The 19,627-nt window shown below is 55.9% G+C and overlaps 2 protein-coding genes across 6 annotated transcripts in view; one reads left to right on the top strand and one right to left on the bottom strand.

Annotated features, from left to right (window-relative positions):
- Positions 1-1,849: 1,849 nt before the first annotated feature.
- Positions 1,850-4,317, bottom strand: SOCS3 (suppressor of cytokine signaling 3). The gene is made up of 2 exons (XM_069032420.1): positions 4,259-4,317; positions 1,850-3,693 (listed from the first exon to the last, which is right to left on the bottom strand). Exon 2 carries the CDS (start codon positions 3,624-3,626, stop codon positions 2,997-2,999), a length of 630 nt encoding a protein of 209 aa, XP_068888521.1. The 5' UTR covers positions 3,627-3,693; positions 4,259-4,317; the 3' UTR covers positions 1,850-2,996.
- Positions 4,318-5,919: 1,602 nt separating this feature from the next.
- Positions 5,920-19,627, top strand: part of PGS1 (phosphatidylglycerophosphate synthase 1) — a 32,524-nt gene continuing 18,816 nt past the window's right edge. For 4 of the 5 annotated variants that reach the window (XM_069032865.1, XM_069032866.1, XM_069032863.1 and 1 more), the window contains exons 1-8: positions 5,920-6,080; positions 9,730-9,919; positions 10,292-10,369; positions 11,265-11,364; positions 12,006-12,195; positions 12,520-12,698; positions 13,597-14,130; positions 17,465-17,613. In XM_069032865.1, the coding sequence (XP_068888966.1) occupies positions 5,920-6,080; positions 9,730-9,919; positions 10,292-10,369; positions 11,265-11,364; positions 12,006-12,195; positions 12,520-12,698; positions 13,597-14,130; positions 17,465-17,613 (1,581 nt within the window). Of the gene's footprint in view, positions 6,081-9,729; positions 9,920-10,291; positions 10,370-11,264; positions 11,365-12,005; positions 12,196-12,519; positions 12,699-13,596; positions 14,131-17,464; positions 17,614-18,186 lie in introns of all 5 variants that reach the window. The other variant, XM_069032867.1, reaches the window with a different exon arrangement.

The raw sequence follows: 19,627 nt of genomic DNA on the forward strand, positions 1-19,627 counted from the left end.
GCCCTGTGCAAATTCTGGTCTGGCTCCTGGCACCATCACACGGTGTCAGGGTCTGATCACCCTGGTAACATCTTCCCCATCCAGGAACCCTCCCAGGGGAAGCTCAGCTGCCCTGGCCCTGGTGAAGGGCAGAGGGGAACTGGCTGTGGGGCATGCTTGATAGGCTGCTTACGAAACGCAGGGCCAAGTCCGCTCAGCTGCTCTGGAGCAGTGAAAGGTTTGTGAAACCTTCAGCAGGGATTTGCCCGCCAGCCGCCGCGTCACTGCTGCCGCGAGCTTGGCTTTATTCCAAGAAACCCGTGGGGCTGGCGGAGCTTCCCGGATTCTCGACTCAGCCACGGGTTGCAGCACAGTGAGGGAAGAGGCCCTTGGTCGGCAATGCCAGGGCCCTTCTGGGAAGCGAAGAAGCTGGTGCTGTTCCCACAGAGATGGGAAGGCTGGGCTCTGGCTGGGGGGACTTGGACAGGGTCACTGTGGGCAGCCTGGCTGCCGTCCCTGGGGGCAGCTTCCCACTCTGCCCCACCATGGGGTGCTGTGAACCCCTTGCTCTGACAGAAGGGCTGGGTGTGCTCATAAACCCCCAGGACCCTCTTTTCCCATCCTCTCATTCGCCTCATCCTGCATGGGAGTGGTGATACTCTGCAAGGTGATGCTCCTGCCAGCTGGGGGCTGCTGTGCCTACAGCACTGCTCCTCCCCCATCACTGGCACGGGGCTGGGAGTCACCGGTGCTGCCGCGAGCCCTAAAGTCAGGGGTGTGCCTCAGCAGGGCCTGGCGGGCAGCCACCCGTGCGCGTGGACATTCCTTGCATAGCTGTAGCGGGTGCCTGGGCAGGCCACGGCACTTCCTGGCAGCCCGTGTGCCACGGCCCCACATAGCGGCCCCAAAATAGTCACTGGGACTGTGCCATGCCCACAGCCTGGACCGGCACACTCACCATCCCTCTGGTCCAGGCTGATTCCTGAGGAAATTCTTTTCCCAGCAGCCGGGGTTCCCCAGGGTGGGCGGGAGCACTGTGCATGATGCCAGGCATAATGCCCACAGTGTGGAGATGCAGACTGGGGCCTGGGCACAGCGCACCTGGGCACAGCCTGCTCCTCACAGCTGGGGGCTCTGGGGGAGTTCTGGGGGACTGACCCGCTCCTAAGGGATCACCCACATCCCTGGATGCAGCTCTTCAGCAAGGCACCACACTGCACACCAGCCAAATGGAGCTGCAGGTTTATTGCCCATGCCCCCAGCAACAGGGACCAGGCACTTCTGGGGGCAAGGACATCCCCAGGAGAATTGAATCCTCTCCTGTCCCTCGGGCATCTGTGCCTGGCTGGGATTTTGCTTTTCTCTCTGTGCTGTGGGGGTGAGCAGGATCATGGCACCCCCTGTCCTGAGCCCTCTACACTCCGAGAGGGAGCTCCTGCAGACCCGTTCCTACCCATGCCTCTCAGTTCCTGCAGCTCCTCACCCTGGCGTGCGCCAAAACAGGTCTGGGGGAAGGCAGGACTCGCTCGGCACTTCACAAACACTGCACTGGGGCTGTGCCACAGGCCAGCCTTGGCCACCAGCTCGGCTCCTCCTGTGCCCAGGGCTGTCCCGTGGTTGCGCTATGTGCGCGAGCCGGGAGCAGATCCCATCCTCTTGGCTTGGCTGGCAGAGCGACGTCGCAGGGCTCAGACATACCTGAGTGCTGGGGCAGAGTTTACGCACGCCAGGCTGAGTCACTGCGGCGGGATCACCCGGCATGGACAGCGGCTCCAGGAAACGGCGCTTACGTGGTGTAAACACATCCCAGCATTGTGCCGGGGCCAAGCGGCCCCAGGGGTGCAAGAGAGAAATCAAACTAGATCTGACGTTTTTCATTAAAAAATAGTGCTCTTTATTATAAATTATGGAAACATTTTCTTTCTGAATATAAATATAAATATGTGCAAAGTTTCATCTGAGTTTGGTTTTGGTTGAATTTTCAAGCATCGTTTTGCTCAGCCCTCAAGGCTGGAGGTGAAGATGGAATCTTTATAAAAGACAGTGATTCATGTTGGCCTGTAAACATCCCTTTGGTTAAAAAAATAAGAATAAAAATTAAAAAAAGCCAGAAAACCCAACCACTTCTCTGGGCAGACGCAGAAAAGCACTCACGAGATGACATGCTCCAGGGGATCATCCTGCTGCATTCCTGCGGGAATTGGTGCCCTACAGAGCAGCAAAGCCGGGGTCTGTGGGAGTGGCTGGGCAGAGGTGGGGTGTGACTCTAGGGAGTAACGGCCCGGGGTCCTCGAGGTGATCCTTGCAGATGCAGTTGTGTGGGACTCAGCAGCATCGGGACGCGACGCTTCCCCTCCAGCTTCACAGCACATCAGCAGGACCGTCATTGTGCAGCATCACCAGTGGATGTGCGCTAACCCAGACCACAGGGCAGGGACGATATTAAGGCTTAGTCCCCTGGAAAACGGCAACGTGGGGACAAAGGCATTGACCTCTTAGTCTGGGGCTTGGTGTGAAAGGAGCTTCCACCTACAAGGAGGCAGCAAGAGGTACAGTACGGGCAAAAAACACCTTCCCCTTAAAACTGAGGAAAAGCGATCAGGCACTCCTGGACTCCAGTGCTTTCCATTTCTGAGGGTGGAAGGGGCTCTCACCAGGACACCCCCAGGATGGGGCTGGCGGGGTGCATGTTCCCCCGTGCTGCGGGAGCTGTCCTGGTTGCCCAAGCCCACAGGGGCTTTGCCAGTGGGTTCACTGTAGTATCCACAGTCTGGTTGGAGCCATCTCCTTCCCTGTGGAGAGGAAGTGTCACGCTTGCTTGGGGAGTCCCCCCAGCACCAAGGGTGCCCAGCTATGCTGGCCACAGCCCTGAGCCCATGGCAGCTTGCCCCAGTTCCCCCTCTCTCCTTCCTGGATGGAGAGGCTTGGCATGTCCTGCCAGCTCCTGTGCCGCTGAGGCATTGTGCCTTGTCCCCTGTTCTTGTGCTTGTAGCATGTGACCATGCTCTGCTGGCCCCTTAGAGAGGGGCATCGTACTGGTCCAGGAACTCCTTGATGGGGGCCGGCAGCTGAGTCATCTTCTCATAGGAGTCCAGGTGCCCGTTGACGGTCTTGCGGCAGAGGTGCTGCAGGGTGGAGACACTAGAGGAGAGCGGGCGGCTCAGCACCAGGGGGATCTTCTCGCCACCTGAGTAGATGTAGTAGGTGCGCTTGGGGTGCAGGGCCCCCCCCGGCTGCTCGGGGACGGCGCAGGGTGTGGGTGGCATGTAGTGATGGACCAGCTTGAGCACGCAGTCAAAGCGGGGCACGGGCTGGCTGCTGTGGGGATCACTCTGCAGGGAGAAGCTGCCGCCCTCGCACTGGATGCGCAGGTTCTTGGTGCCCGACTCCGTCTTGACGCTGAGGGTGAAGAAGTGCCTCTGGTCTGAGCTGTCCCTGATGAGGAAGGTGCCAGCCGGCTCAGTGCTCAGCAGCAGGTTGGCCTCGCCACCTGTCACCGTGCTCCAGTAGAAGCCGCTCTCCTGCAGTTTGCGTACGGTGTTCACCACCAGCTGGTACTCGCTCTTGGAGCTGAACGTCTTGAGGCGCAGGCTGGTGTCGAGGGGGCGGCTCATCCCGGCGGCGGGGAACTTGCTGTGGGTGACCATGGCGCAGGGAGCCAGCTTCGTGTGCTCTGGATGCTGCTGCCAGCAGCAGCCGCTGCTACACCATCACCTGCGGCAGAGGGAGCGGTGAGCCCCGGCACTCCGGTCCTCGACTCTCCCTTCCCGGGAACACCTGCACCCCCGGTCCCTGGCTGTTATCCTCCCGCAGCAACAGCGCTCCCGGTCCCCGGCAATCTCCTTCCCCAGCTCTCATCTCCCAGAAAAACCGGCAGCCCCCCTCCCCAGCTCTCTCTTTCCGGGAACCGGCAGCTCCCATCCCTGGCTTTCCCTTCACAGGGAAGCCGGCAGCCCCCGTTCCCGGCTACTGTCCTCCCGCGGCACCGGCACCCCCCGTCCCCAGCTCTTCCTTCCCGGGAGTACTGACACACCTGCGGTCTCCCGCTCTCTCCCCTCTCTAGGAGCACCACTTCTGATGGTCTCCTGCTCTCTCACTCCCGGGGACACATCGTTACCCCAGGCCGCCGGTTATCGCCCCGCTGGGGCACCAACATGCCCGGCGATCCCCTTCCCTGGGCAGCACCGGCATTCCCGGTCCTCGGCGATCGCCCCCCCGAAGGTCCCGGCATCCCCGGCTGTCCCCCCTTCCCCTCCGGGACTCCCTCCCGCGGCCGTACCTGGGGCGCGGGAGCCGGTCTTGGCGGCAGAGCGGGGCCGGTGCGCGGCGGCGAAGCTGCCGAGGCGGCCCGGGGCGGCCTCTTATAGCAGGCGCAACGCCCGCCCTCGGGTTCCTGGAACTGCGCGGCTTCTTGTAACGCGGCGGCACCGCCCGCGCCCCGCCCGGCCCGGCCCGGCCCGGCCCGGCCCGGCCCCCCGGCGCCTCGCCAGCCCCTGCTCTGCCAGCCCCGGGCCCCCGGCCTGGCCCCACCGGCCCCAGCCCCGGCCCTTCCAGCTCCGGCCCCGGCCCCGACAGCCCTTTCTGGGCAGGGCGGCTACCCCCGCCCCTCGGCCTGCAGAGAAAGGGAGAGCCCCGGTCCGGCCCCCCCCGGGGGCCTTCGCCGTCCCGCGCCTCTGCCGGGGCCCTGATGAGGAGTTTGGGCTCGGCTGATGGGGGGTACACCGGGGGGGGTACACTAGGGGAGAAGGGACACTGAGGGGTTACACGGAGCGGGGGCTGCCACCGTGCCGTGGAGCAGCAGGTCCCACATTCCGACGTTGCCAGCCCTGATTTCCAGGCCAACGTGCTAGGCTGCCGGCAGCCCCGGCCGCGCCTCCTGGGGGACCCACGGGGTACCCTCGGTCTGGAGACCACCAGGGGGAATCCGCTTGCGGGGCTGTGCGGGGGCTCCCGGCTCCGCAGCTGCTCGATCTCCGCGCCCGAGCCCCGCTTCGGGCGGCGGTGGCTCCGGGAGCCCCGGGACACTCCGTACGGTTGGTGCTTTGGCCGGTCTGCGGGGCCAGGTGGGCTGGTGGGGAGCCCGGCAGGGCCGAGGCCCCCTGCCCTTGGCCGCTCCCCCGGCGCGCTGCCCTAGGGGCTTCCTCACCCCTCCGCCCCGCCCCGGGCCCGCAGCCAGAGCCCCGGTGGGGACGGTGCCCGGCGGGAGGAGCGGCGCCGGAGCTCCCCTCCCCACCCGTTTGGCAATTGTTTGTTCCGAGCTCGCACACAACCCGAGCTCTGTCCGTGGGTTTATTTTAAACAGTTTAATTTGCCCCGGAGGAGCGGCCGCTGCCCGGCAGAGACCAACCCAGTGCGGCAGTTCTGGGAAGCCGCTCCGGCGAACCGGCTGCTCTGAAATGCAAACGAGCCCCGGAGCGCTGCCGGGGCGGGCAGGGGATAGCGGGGGATGGACGGGACGGGCACGACGCGGCTCCGGGGTCCCCCGGCGGGACCGGCTCCCCGTATCGAGACCTGGCGGGGGGACCCGCGGTCCCCGGGCTCCGCCTCGCCCTGTCTGCGGGGCGGCGAACGCCGGTTCCGCCGCGGGCAAGAGCCGTGTACGTCCCTTTGGGGCCGTTCGGCCGGGCCGGGGCTCGCCCCGGGGGGAGAAGAGAGACCGGGAGGGTAACATCGCCGGGGCGGCGATCTGGCTCCGCGTTAGCCCGTCCCACGTGTGCGGGACCAGGGCAGCCGCGGCCCGGCCCCGCCGGACACCGAGCCCTTCCTGAGCTCCTCCCGGGCCCTTCCCGGCCCTCCGCCCGCTGCGGATTCCGCGCTCGCAGGCCGAGCGGGACGGCGGGGAACGGCGGACACGCCGTGCGCCCGGGCCGGGGGCCCCGGTAGGCGCGGGTCGGGTCGGGCGGGGCGGGCAGCGGCGCGGAAGCGGAAGGCGGTGTCGCCATGGCAGCGCGGAAGCGGAAGGCGCGGGCGATGGCGGCGGGCGGCGCGGCGCTGTGGCGGCGGTTCTCGGCCTGGCTGCCGCGGGGCCGCCTCGGCCTGACCGCGCTGCTCGGCCGCCTCTCCGACCGCCTCTCCCGCGGTCGCGACCGCCGCACCCGCAGGTAAGGAGCGGCCGGGCCCCCGCCGGCTCTCCCCGCGGCTGGGAGGCAGCGGGAGCCCTCGGCCGCCCCCGCAGTCGGTGTCGCGTTACCGGGGCACCCCCCGCTCGCCGCTTCCCCTTTCCGGCCCGGCCCAGCCCCTTGGAAGAGCTGCGTAGGGGTAAAGGGGCGGCTCGGTACCCCCAGGCCGGGGTCGGAGGCGGGTTCGGCTCTGCTCCCGCAGCCCCCTTTAGCTCGCCCCACTGTCCGATCGCTCTTAGGGCAACAGCTGAGCGTTATTTCCCCTTCATTTCCCATTTCCTTGTCTCCCACTGTCATCAGGCGCTGGCTGACATCTCTCTTTTCCCGGGGCCAGGCTCCCCTCGGCTGTCACAGGTGCAGCTCAGCCCTCGGGGCGGCACCGGCGGGGTTTGGGTGTTCGGCATAACCCGCTCGGGCCGGGGTGGTCGCGGACGGCGAGATCCCCCCGCGGGCTGGGGCCGAAACAGTCCCGTCAGTCCCGTCTGTGCCGGGGCCGCGTCAGGCGGAGAGAGATGAGGGGTAGGACACGCTTGCCCGGCGGCAGTGACCCGTGGCTATCACCGCCGTACTGGAGGAGGTGGATGGTCAGTCTGCTTTGTGTTCTTGTTCACGCCAAGGAAGTTCTTTCTGCACTTCTCTTTTGGCCTCATCAGTGTTTTTAGGGCAGATAAATTAATCCGAGCCCTGGAAAGCAATCACTGAGTTCAAAGCAGCACTGTAGATCCCCCTGTGTGGCGATGTGTGTGTGAGTGAAAGGACAGCACTGTGTCCCGCAGTTTCACTTCACCTCTGGCTCTGCAGATGAGGTTTTACAGTGAATAAGAGTTTCAGCTCCATTGTGAGTTTCTGTACCAAACCTACATTTTAAAAACTAGAACAAACCCCAAAAACCCCGTTGTTTCTATTTAGGTTCAACTTTCTGTTCTGAGGTAGTTCCTTTTGATTCCGTTTTCTCTTTCTGGTTAACTCAGTGATGTGGAATACATGGAAAGGGCTCCCGCTGAGTCCATTTTCTGTTCCTCTGAAACCGGGTTTGTCACAATGTGGAATTTTGATGATTTCTTCATAATGTTACATGGTTTCTGGTAGTTATGTGTGCGTGCTTGCAAGGATTGGTTGTACTCGGGTGGTCACTGAGCTGATGTCAGTCACTGGTGGGTAGAAGCTGCTGCTCTGGGAGCCAGTTGCTCTACTGGTGGCTCTGTAGCTGGAGCAAAACACGGATTTATTTGATAATTCTAAAAGCCATAGTTTCTCAACAGTGAATAAGGTGTAAAATTCAGAATTTCAGTGTGTCAGTGTAGACACACTGTAAATTACTTAAGGAGTGAAAAATCTGGAGGATGGAATTAGTGGGGATAAATGGACCTATACAGAATTAATCTGAAGGCTCAAACCAAATAGTACTGGTGCTGCAGGTTCATGTTCCAGTCAGAGCCGAGATGCTCCAAGCACAACCCATCACTGCCTGCAGCCTTCAGAGCTGCCCTCGGAGCTGCCCCGGGCAGGCAGGTGCAGGGTCACAGGCAGGGAGGCAGGTGCAGTTGGACTCACAATTCCAATAGTCCTTGCCAGAAAATGGCTTCTGGGAATCATGTTTCTGGAAAGTGTCTGCTTGGCCGCTCGTCTGGCTTCTGGAAGTGTAATTGGATTGGCCAATGGGATAATGAGGACGATATTCATCTCTGTTGATTGTTATTGTAAAATACATAAAATTTGCCACTGCTTCCTCCCTGGGAATAATTCCAGAGGATGTTGTTTGTGACCTGCGGGGCTAGGCTAGAGCCTGGCTGTGCCACTGCTCTGTGGGTTGAGCATTTGCTGGGTTTTAAAACCCCATGTTTTTGGATTCAGGGTGAATTCCTGTAGCTCTCTGTGCCGTGCTCCCTTGCACTGATGGAACAGTGGGAATCTGCTCTCTGTGTGTGGCCTGTGAGGCTTGAGGTGAGCAAAGGTGTGTGAAGGTTGTGCTCAGGTTCTGTAGAGACTTATGAGAATGTGCCTGGAAAGTGGTATGTCTTGCGTTTCTGCTCTGCTTTAATTTTTTTGCACTATTTGCATTGTTTTTAATAGCCTGTGCTGGTGGTCTCTGTCACTTCTGGCTATTCGGACTGAACCCAGTCCACATGATCTGTTACAACCCACCATCCCAGGAATTCCTGCACCGACTGACTCAGATTTTGGTGTTGATGAATAGTCAGTGACAAACTCGTGGATTTTCCAGGAAACTCCACTATGAACTGGTTTCCTTGTAAGGATGTTAGGAAACCTTGTGAAGATCCAGGGTTGTATCATGAACCAGATGAGTGAAATCATCTTCCTGGAATCTGTGGTCATTTGGACTCTGAATTGTGGTAAAAAGCTGAAAGTTCCTTGTAACAAATTCTGGTAAAGGTTGTGATCAAGTTTCTTCTTGATGTGTGGTGGCCATGGAATCATCAGGATGCGCCACAGGATGGTGGCTGCCTGCTGGCCTGAGGACCTGGTGGTCCTCAGGGTAAGACCAGCCACCCCAGTTCCATCCCAAGGAGCCCGGCTCCCATGAGAGGGGTTTGCAGGATGGAACGGTCCCAGTCGGGTTCAGGGATGCAGTTCAGTCCCTTGCTCATGGATTCCTGGATCTCATGGGAGCTGCTGCTGCTAATTGTGTTGAAATGTGGTTTTGTCATGCAAACAGATTCCTTCGGGAGGGGTCGTTCTATGAGTGGATGAATTTGCATGTGTGAAACCTCCGGAGAGGAGAAGTTGCTGCTTGCTTCCTCTCACCCCTTGCGTGATGCTGGCACTAAGCTGGTTTCTTCCCGAAGTGACTTCAGAGAAATTAAACTTGTTCTGAAATTTCTTTTTGAAGAATGAGCTTCCTGATGTTTCCCTCACAGCTTTTGTGAGGTTTGCAGGGGAAGTTGTGACCCTCTCTTGTACTTCTGCAGAATGCCGGTGGCATTGCTAGAGAGGGATGGATTCCTGTTGTGGCTCTTGGCGTATTCCTGCTGGGACATAGTCGCTCCTTTGTGGGTCATTCTTGGGGTGCAACTGCTCTGCCTTTGCTGGGGCTTGCACTTGGGCACCTTGTGTGCTGTAGATCTATTTCCGGGTAAGATTGAGGGATGGAGGCATTTTTTGCTTTAAAGCAACGTGATCTTTAAACCTGAAACGGGAACAACTCTAGCCCAGCTGAGAACAAAGCCTGGCATGAAGGGAGTTTTGGCCATGGCCAAACTGATGTGTGTGTGATGGAGATAATTCAGAAGTGGCTGGTTACAGGTACAGGTGGTACCACCGCAGCACTGCCAGACACCTGAGTGTCCCCACTCTCATTTTCTGCAGCTCCCGGCCTCCTTCCCCTCCCATGTTGTCCTGATGAAGGAGTTGTTTTCCCTCATCTCCGTGCCAGCTCAGGGAAGGAGTTGGTGCTGTTCAGATCTGTTCTCCCACCTTTTGCCTATGTTTCTCAGTTCCCACATTTGTTTTTGGTGATCCAGATCAGATTATGGAAAGGGAAGGGCATTCTTGCCATTGTGGATCCATGCCATGTATTGGCCCTGGCTGCAGCTCTGCCTTTACCTGCTTGGAGGCTTTCTGGGAAGCAAAGGTTTCGCTATAAAGAATTTCTCAATCTTTCTTTGCACAGATCATCATGGCTGCTTCTGGCCCCACTGCTCACCCCTCCTATTCCAGTGATCACAGCCCCACCGTGTTCGCTCTGTCCAGAAGGAGCGCACAGGTTCCAGTGGATCAGGAATCTGGTCCCAGAGTTTGGGATCTCCAGCTCGCATATCAAGGTGCTTTCATCCCCGGCGGAATTCTATGAACTCCTGAAGGTAAGGCGTGGGCTCCAAGTTGTGAGAATGATTTTGATACAATCCCAGTTTTGCAGCTGCTGCCTGGTAACTGCTCTCGTATGGAATAGGTTTAGCTGCAGGGAATGAGTTTCTCAGTTTCCCAGAAAGCACTAGTTTCTTCCTTGAATTTTAGATGCAGCAATGGTGCTGCTGTGGCTCCACGGAGCCCCGTATGTTTTACGTCGTCACTATCCATGTGTTACCCTTTCCTTCCTCAAGGCCAGGGAGCCAGTGCAGAGATGTGGCTGAAGGCATCCTCCCCGGGGAGTGCAGCACTGCCACGTCTGGGCTGATGGCTCCTCAGGGCCAGACACCCTGTGTGAAATTGAGCTTGTTTATTGCTACTCCCAGGTGCAGATAAAAGCGGCCAAGCAGCGGGTGGTGATGGCCTCATTGTACCTTGGAACAGGACTCCTTGAGCAGGAGCTGGTGAGTGTTGGAAGGGTTTGGGAAGGCCAGGAAGGGAATGCAGGGGAGGGATGTGGAAGGGAGGCACGTGGCGCTTCTGGTTTAGGTCTGGTACGGAGCCAAGGAACTGCTGCACTTCTTCAGGGAATAGTTAGCCTGGGCCTGTCAGAAGGGACTGGCCTGGTGTTCATAGTGCTCAGGGGGGCTTTGTAAAACTCAGGTCACGGAAATCTATTTTTCCCTGGCATTTTTCTTGAGCGGGATTTGAGCTGTACGTGTGTAGTGCTGTGTGTGGTGCTCCAGGTGCAGGACACAGATGAAGGATTGATTTTCTACATTTGAGACCGAGGTCAACTTTGCTTCATGGTATTTGCCTTTTTTTGTTCTTTCCTCTGGAAACAAAAGCATTTTTGCCCAAGGGCTTTAGGGAGAAGCCTGGCCTTGGCCAGGTTCTGATGTTAGGAAGCAAATGCCCTGGCAGGGTAAAGGTAGACAGAGCCTGCACAGGATTTGTGCCCAACTTTGTCTGGGCTTGCACACAGGATTTGAATTTGCATGTGACAAACAACCTTGTCGTTAAAGGATAAAACTGCAGTGAATTCCTACCAAAGTTTGTCTTTGGTGATGGGAGTCTGTTATTTGGGGATGATATTGGGACTTTTTCTGCTAACTTTAATTGCTTTTGGGAGGCCTGAAGAATGTGGATATGTAAAACTGAGGCCCTTTGATCTGTGGCTTTAGGCTGACAGAGGCTGCCAGGCTGGCAGATGCAAAGGCTGAACTGGCTGTGCTTGGCACAAGGAGGAAGGACTCGCACCAGGGCGTGGGAGCTGTCTTGGCCACGGTCTCCTGCTGCTGAGCACTTCCCTTGGAAAGTGTATTTGCTTTTGTAATGAAGAGAGAACTCTCTCTGCAGGTGGATTGCTTAGAAGAAACACTGGAGAAATCACTGCAAGCAAAAGGCTCACCCGACCTCAGAGTTTCCATTCTCCTTGACTACACCAGGGGTTCCCGGGGTAGGAATTGCCACTTTTTGCTTTTGTCAGAGCCTGATTTTACTGTTAGGCTAGAGAGACAGTTCTTTTCAGAATAGGTGTCTTGGCCAATTGGATCTACTTGCTTAAAGTATGCACATTTCATTATTCAGCCTCTTATATTCCAGAGCTGCATATTCCCAGAAAATCTTTAAGCTGAGCAGCTTTTCTTCCAAAATTAGGGGGTAGGAGCAAGAAGGGCCAAGCTGCTCTGTGCAACTTGTGCAATCTTGCTTGGTTAATTTGTTAGTGCATTTGCCCTTACCCATCATGCTCGCTTACATTTTCATTTTAAAAGGAGAATGGGAATTGTTGGAAGCAGCAGCACACTAAATCAGGAACATGTGATCATCTGCAGTGACTCTTGTAGACCTGTTACTGGTGCTGGTGAGGCTTGGTTAAGAAGCTTGAAAAGTGTCAGACCTGCCCTGTGACTGATTCTGGATGTCAGTTTCAGTATTGACATAGTGCAAATGAAAGTGATTAAAAACACAAAGAGAAAAGGGAAAACATGTGAAGTGCCAGTGGATGGGATGGGTGCTCACCCTGTAACCGGCTTAAGATCTGTGTCATGCTGTGTCCTGTCTGTGTGATCTTTGTGTGAAACTCCCTTTCTGTCCCAGGCAGGAAGAATTCTCGGACAATGCTGATCCCGTTGCTGCAGCGATTTCCCGAGCAAGTCCGTGTGTCCCTCTTCCACACCCCAAACCTGCGTGGACTTCTCCGGCTCCTGATTCCAGAGCGTTTCAATGAGACCATTGGGCTGCAGCACATCAAGGTCTATCTCTTTGATGACAATGTGATCCTGAGTGGGTGAGTGTGCTGCGTCCAGCCTTGGTGTGGATCGTTTTGCTGGGGTTTGGGCTGGGTGTCTGTGCTGCCAGAGTTGTCTGAACATGTGGACTCCATCATGATCCTATCAATGCTCTTCTAAGATGGGAGAGCAACCACAGTTCTTCCATATGAGGTTCTCAGATGAGAGAGTCTTTCTTAAAGGGAAAAATCTTTTGAGGTTCCAAAGGAAAGGGCCAATTTGTGCTTTGGTGCAGCTATCCCAGAGTGTGGCCTGTAGCCTGGGCTGGGAGGTTGAGAATCTTGTGCCCATGCTCTGAACTCGGCTCTTCCCCTTCTCTTCAGTGCAAACCTGAGTGATCTGTACTTCACCAACCGTCAGGACCGCTATGTCTTGCTGCGGGACTCCCCTGAGATCGCAGACTTTTTCACGGAGCTTGTGGACGCGATTGGAGATGTGTCCCTGCAGTTGCAGCAGGATGATACCGTCCAGATGATGGAGGGAATGGTGCACCCATACCAAGGTAGGAGGGAGCTGTCTCACCTGGTTGGGTGATGGGATCCAGAGGAGACGAGTGACAGCCAGGGTTTAAGGATGACTTGGACTCCATCCATTTGGAAAATGCTGGGTGTCTGACCATTCTTCAGAACAGGGAGTGTCCTGTTTTATGCCATCCAGTATTAAAATCAAGATTACTTGAGTTTCAGGACTGGGTCTGTTGTAGTTTTCCCAGCACAATGGCTGTCACAGGCTAATCTGGCAGGGCATGCAGAGGCTGGAAGTAACTCTGCAACCATCTTAGTGCTGCCTCGTAAATGTGCTGCTTTTGGCCTTAAACAAGAACTTCATTCCTTAGAGAAGTTTTTCTGATATTAGCAGCTGCAATTCCAGGTGCTCTGGGCGTGCATGTTCTGAAGGGTTCATGAATGTGCTGCTATTGTTGGCAGTTAATCTCTTGTAGTAGAGTTTGTTCTGGGAATCAAATGGGAATTGGTTCAGGAAGACTGGGAACAAGCGTAAAAGTGGGCAGAGAAGGGCAGTGATGTGCCAGGCTGATTGCGTCATCAGTTTCTGTCCTGGCCTTGCACTGCTGGGTGATGTAAGTTCAGGCTGGGGGTGGGAGTTTATTTGTGTGTTCCAGCTCATTCTTGGTTGTCAGTGTAGCCTTGCCCTTGTCCTTTCCCTTCTCAGAGGATTTTTCCAGCTGCTGCCAGTTGCTGAGCATTTCTCTTCTGTAATGTAGCTCTGCCCACCTTGAAACGGCTGGTTTGGGCCTTAAGACAGAAGAGTTGTGTGCACTCTGTGTTGGCTCCTATTTGCTGCTGTATCCATGTCCTGTCAGTAGTTTTTCCTGGTGTGTAATAGACACGTAGCTCTGTGCCTGTAGGTCTCAGACACCATCTCTCTGATTTTTCCTGCAGGAGACAAAGTGGCTTACTGCGAGATTGCCAACCGGAGGGTCATGGAGGTCATCAACTCTGCCCGGACACGGCAGGAGCTCCTTCACGCAAAGACTTTCCACAGCAGCCAGGCAGGCAGCTCCCTGTTATCCCAGCAAGGCTCTCAAGCATCTGGGAGTCTGAAACCAGAACCTGACACCTGGATCTATCCCTTAATCCAAATGAAACCTTTTGGGATTCAAATAGATGAAATGGTCACAGAGACGCTGCTGACCGAGGCGGAGCGGGATGCCAGGATATACCTCACCACTGGCTACTTCAACCTGACACAGGCCTACATGGACCTCATCCTGGGCACAAGGGCTGAGTACCGGATCCTCCTGGCCTCGCCAGAGGTCAATGGGTTTTTTGGTGCCAAAGGGGTGGCAGGTGCCATCCCTGCTGCCTACGTTTACATTGAACATCAGTTTTACAGCGAGGTCTGCTGCCTGCAGCAGCAGGAGAGGGTGCAGCTGCAGGAGTACTCCCGCGCCGGGTGGACGTTCCACGCCAAAGGTAAGATGCCCTTATCGCAAGGGGGCTTGTTCAGAGGGGTGCGAGAGTTGCACGTTTGGATTGCGAAAGGAGTGAGGGGCTGGCTGGGTGCCAGTCTGGGCTTAACCTTCAAAACACTCCTCCAAAGTTCAAACAACTTACTTGTGTAAACTTGGAGGGTTTGGATCGCTTGGAGGATGCCTTGCCTTTGGATTTCTGGTTTGATACAGTCACAGGGATGATGTAAGAGCTGTCTCTGTGGTGGCACTGAAGCACTGCCTGGATGGGAAATGTGATGCGAAGGGAAGGAAGTATCTGGATGTGTTTATGATGCAGTCAGTGCTGTGGTGCAGTTTCTTGTACCCCTTGGGCTGGTTTCAGCAGTCAGAAGTGCCGACTCCATTGGGGATCCTGGAGTGGTATCTGGGGCAGGTGCTGGAGGGGAGCTGCTCCCGGGGCCTTCCCAGCAGCAGGTCTGCGTGGGACGATGTGAGTGTTGGGGGATTTGCACCAGCTCACAGCACACAGGGGATGCAGTGCATGAGGAACTGCAGCATGTGCTTATGGGAGTCAGGGCAGCCAGAGGGCAAGGGGCTGAGGAAGGAATATGGACTAATATGCAGCAAGTTAATGAACGCTGCCCTCAAGGTCTTCTCTGGGACACCCCGGATTCCTGCTGAGTACACTATGCCCAGCTCTCACAAGCTCAGCAGGGTGCTCCGGCTGGAGCATTTGGGCTGTGATTAGAACACCGGGACTCCAGCCTCTGTTTTGAAGAGAGCTGTTAGTGGGAATGGCTCCATCTCCCTGCTTCTCGCAGGGGTGCTCAGAGGGAGGTTCAGAGGTGGTGGGGAGGGAAAGCTGCAGAGTCGGCCTTCTCTTGATTCTTGAAAATCCCTGGGTGCTACTGGCTGCCTCTGTGTTGAAATAACAAACAGATCTCAGGGTGTCATGCCCCTCCCCAGCACGATCAGGAATGCAGGGAAAACCCTTAGCTCATGCAGGGCAAGAGAGGTCCCTGCCTGCCTGCCTGGGATGTCCTGTGTCTTGAGCGACCTGTGGTTCCCAGGTTCTGCCTTTGTTGGGCACTGCTAAGTCCCAGTGGGATGTGGTTTGGCGTAGGTTGAGCCCAGAAACAAGGGCTGCTTTTCCCAGCTACCAAAGTGCACTTGGTCCTGTTTGGGCCAGCCGGGCCTCGTGGGACAGCGCTTTGGGCTCTCTACTGTGGGGTGTTCGCTTGGAGAGGGATTCAGGGCTGGGAGTTCAGCCACTCCCTTGCCTAGCAGGAGGGACAGTTGGAGACATTTGCTGCCTTGTTTCCATTCCCCTTCAGAGTGCTGGGAGGATCAGCGTGCAGCTCCTCCTCTGGCGTGCTCTGCCCTTGGCACATGTTGGATTCACCTCGTTTCCTTCTGCAGGAATCACGTGGTATGGCAGAGAGGACAAGGACAGAAGAGGGAAGGGAGGAAGCCTTGGAGATGTGAAGGGCATGTGCACAAGGAGCACATGGAGCCTAGCTCCTGACTAAGGACATGGGATCCCCAGCAGCAAATAGTGCCTGTTGGTGCTTCCTCTCTGGGCTGCGACATGAGACACCCTTTAGTCTCCCATGGCATCTCACTGACATACCCCAAACACTGTGGCTGTGCTGCATGCCCCCCCCACTCCCTGTAAAATGTTCGTATCTTCATGCACAGTGTCCAGTGGTGTTCCCAGGGATGTCTCTCCTGGGTGCATTCAGCATCATGCAGGTATAGCAGAGCACTGCACAGATGGGATGCACGTGTGAGCAGGACTGCCAGCAGCTGTCCTGCTGTGGCATCCCAAAGCCTACCTGCCACTTTCCTGGGTGTGGTGTTGAGGGTGACATGGGTACATCCCTTGGGATCAGAGTGCCTTCCAAGCAGGTTCCTGTGGCAGGGAGCTGGGCAGGTAGGTGGCTGTGTGCTTCGAGATAAACCCTGTTACTGCTATTGACTGGTGCTGGGAAACTGCACTTCCCCTTGCTGGAAAGGTGAGTCACTGTTTGAGCAGATCCTGCCAGATGGCTGTGAAACCAGAGACCTGTAAAGGCTGTGGGACTGCCACAGGACACTTGGGAAGGCGAGGAACTTGTTCGTCATAGCTGCTGCTTGGGCAGAGGTCCAACCTTTGGCTGGTCAGGCACCAGACAGCCCCTGGCAGGGTTCTGTTTGGTGGCAGAATGTGCCGAAACTCTGTGCCATGTGGGTGCTTTCCTGTGGCTCCCAGAGCCCGTGGTGGGCTGTTCAGCCCCTCTGTGGTGGGGTGAGCTCACGGGGGCTGGAGGTGCCATGGCTTTAGGGCAGTACCAGCTCTGTGAGTGTGTGCTGTGGGGGCGGGGAGGAGGTTACAGGAACTGGCAGTGAATCGGCAGCATCTTACTCAAGGCATTCTTGGAACTGCTCTGGGGCTGAGTTAGGAAACCTGCTGCTATTTTAAGGCCGAGGTGGTTTTTATGCTATGAGTTCTTTGTTGCAGTCTGTATGTGACCAGCCACGGGGATAAGCCTCTACCAGGACTCACCCAGGGCTGTGCTGAGGAGAGCAAAGGCTTTCTGGCTCCATTTGTGCAGAGTGGCCATGCAGCCTCTCCTTGGCAGCAGTCCTGACTCTCCTGTGGCTGTTCCTTCTTGCCCTGCTGCAGTGGTGTGCTTGAGAATAATGTGATGTTTCCATCTTTCCCTTGAAAACCTGTCCTGGGCTCTGTCCTGCCTGCTCTCTGTGCTGGCAGAGCTGTGGGAGTTGTGCTGGTGAGTGGCGGTGGGGGCCAGGTGCCCTGGCAAGAGTCTGATCTCATCCCTGGTGGCTCCTCTGGAAGTGAGGGAGTGAAATAATTTGCACTTCTCTTCTGCGTCTCTTCTCAGTGGCATGTGAATTCACCTGCCAGAGCTGGGAGATGCCTCTTCATGTCCCGGGATGGGGGTTGGTCACTGGCCCTGGGACAGGCTGGACAGACCTAGCCTGTCTGCCTGGGGCTTTGGGGCTGGTTCCTTCACTGAAAACCTGTTTGCCTTCTCTCAGCGTTTCTGAACTCACTGTGGTGCAAAACAGCCTCTAATGCAGTGGCAGGGACTTGCTCTGGGTTGTTGTGGGGCACACTGGGGGTGCTGCACTCCCAGTCAGAACGCCTGGATCTGGGCTGTGCCAGGGCACCCCGCGTGCAGCATCGCAGCCCTGCAGACCCTGGTGGGCTGCTCTCTGCTCTCGAGGTCCTGCACAGAATCTGTAATCCACCTTTAGTGCATTTAATTCACTCTGAGTGAAGGGACCGTGTGAGCCCACCCTGGCTGTTCCCTCAGCTGTCACACTGCCTCTCTTCCTCATTTTTCCTGCAGGCCTCTGGCTGTACCTGGCAGGGAGCGACCTGCCCTGCCTGACCCTGATTGGCTCTCCAAATTTTGGATATCGATCAGTTCATCGAGACTTGGAAGCTCAGGTTGCGATAGTGACAGAAAATAAAGCCTTGCAGCAGCAGCTCCATCAGGTAAGCAGCAGATTCTGGGGATGCAGTGGGGATGTTGTACTTCTGGGTCACACAGGGAATGCTGATGACGCAGTGGCAATAAAAACCTCCAGCTACAATAACTCAAAAGCTGCTGGAGCATGGGGAGTCCTGAGGAGCTGTCAGTGAAGTGACTATTGATGAGCTGCCTGCTGCAAGTACCCAGTGCTGGGAAATGAGGCCGTAACGGGAAGGAATGCGTGTCCCCAGTGACCTCGGGTACTGGGAGTGCTCAGGGCTGGATGCGCAGAGAGCGTTTGGGGGATCTGCTGGCTCCTCTGCTCACCAGCCACGCTGCACCTCTGAGCCTTAACCCCAACATTTGGGCATTGCCCAGGGCCTGATAGGTTCTGGGGTAAGGAGGCCGGGCCCTTGGAATGTCTGAGCTTGGACTGGAAGAGGGTTTCTGGACTGACTGGGTTGCCCATGAAGTTCTGTGACAAAATTCTTACCTTGAATAATAATATAACATTGTATAATCTTGACACAAACGTTTTTAAGTGGCTTGATATTCAGTGTCCCAGGGTTTTTTTGTGCTGTTTTTGTTTTAATTAGGCAGCTTGGAATGCTCAGCACTTCTGCTGCTGCTCCGAATCCTGCCTGGTTCTCCAGCTGTCTTGACTGAATCTTCTGCTGGAACTGAGCGTCCCAAGTCATTTCTCCTACAGTGTTCTGTTTCAAAGCAGATCAGTTTGGTGCCTCTGTGGGACTTGGAGACCTCAGAAATGCACTGTGTGAGGCAGGTGCTGGCAGAGTTGTCTGCAAGATCAATGGGAATTGCCCTCTTGCATCAGGGCTCTTCCCTGGGATGAGTCAGAGTGTATCTAATCAAAAACAATTCTATTACTGGAAGAGTTGCTTGAGTATTTCAATTCATATCTTGCCTCTGCTTGTTTCTAATGGAAGGGGAAAATCAATGGAAATGTGACACAAAGGAATTTTCTCACACAGGGCTGCAGTGATCTCATTCAAAGGGCTTTAAACCATTCCCGATTGCTGGAAGCTGATTCTGAGATGGACTGGGTGTTTACTTTCTGTGGTCTTTTTTAGAAGACTTAATCCGTTCCTGGGATGCTGCCATGAAATCACTTTGCCTGTGTAATGTTCAGTTCCATTTTAAAAATGTGTGCTGAGATTTGGGAAGAAATGTGAGTGGTCTGTGTGTCTTTGGGTGCTTCTCTGAATGATCTGAGATTGATTCAGGGAACTGGCCTTGCCTCCAGCGCTCGGACCTCAGCATATTGGAAGGTCATGGAGCAGAATTCTCACAGCAGGGCTGACGATAGCTCTTGGAGTGAATTGGCAGATGAATGTCTTGCTTCTGTTGTTGGTTCAGCTTTTTGGTGTTACTTTCCAGTACTTGTTTCCTGCTTCCCTGTTCCACCCTGAATTTAAATAGTGCAGAGTATTTTCTGCTGTTTGTGACAGCTTCAATTATAAAAAAAGATGATGAACAAACTTCCAGGAGCTGTTCTGCTCCTTGTTTGCCTGCAGATTCTGAAATCTGTCTGTGCTAAAAACCCCACTTACCTGTGACCAAAGCATTGCTCTCACGTGCTGTGAGCGTGTTATCAGCAGGGTGGTTCATTTCCTCCCTCATCAGTTGGGTGCACGCTGTGGGGGCCCGAGTGTTTCTGGTAATTCAGCTGAGATCACGACTGCACATTCATCTGCAAACGCGGCGCCTGAGCTGTGTCTAGAAAGAGCCGTGTGAGCCAGTCCCAGGAGGGTTGGGTGAGGTTTCCTTTTCTGGCAATTACAGCCTGGAGTTGAGGAGTTTTCTGAAACTGAAGCTCAACTCTTGCAACTGGCGGGGCACAAAAAGGCAAAACCCTCTACCCTTGTTCTCTGTCGAGTTTGAATTGCAAATTCTTGAGGAGAAATGGTGCATACTTGTGGCAAGATCCCTGGTCAGCTTTATCTGAGAATTTGCTTCTCTGAAAGACCATTATATAATTTGACACTTGGGATTTACTGAGATGATGTTTCTTTCCCT

The sequence above is a fragment of the Aphelocoma coerulescens genome, chromosome 18, assembly GCF_041296385.1.
Source record: "Aphelocoma coerulescens isolate FSJ_1873_10779 chromosome 18, UR_Acoe_1.0, whole genome shotgun sequence".
Classification (NCBI taxonomy): Eukaryota; Metazoa; Chordata; class Aves; order Passeriformes; family Corvidae; genus Aphelocoma; species Aphelocoma coerulescens.

Coding starts and splice junctions, on each gene's coding strand:
- SOCS3 (XM_069032420.1), bottom strand. CDS start 3,626: ATGGTCACCCACAGCAAGTTCCCCGCCGCCGGGATGAGCCGCCCCCTC.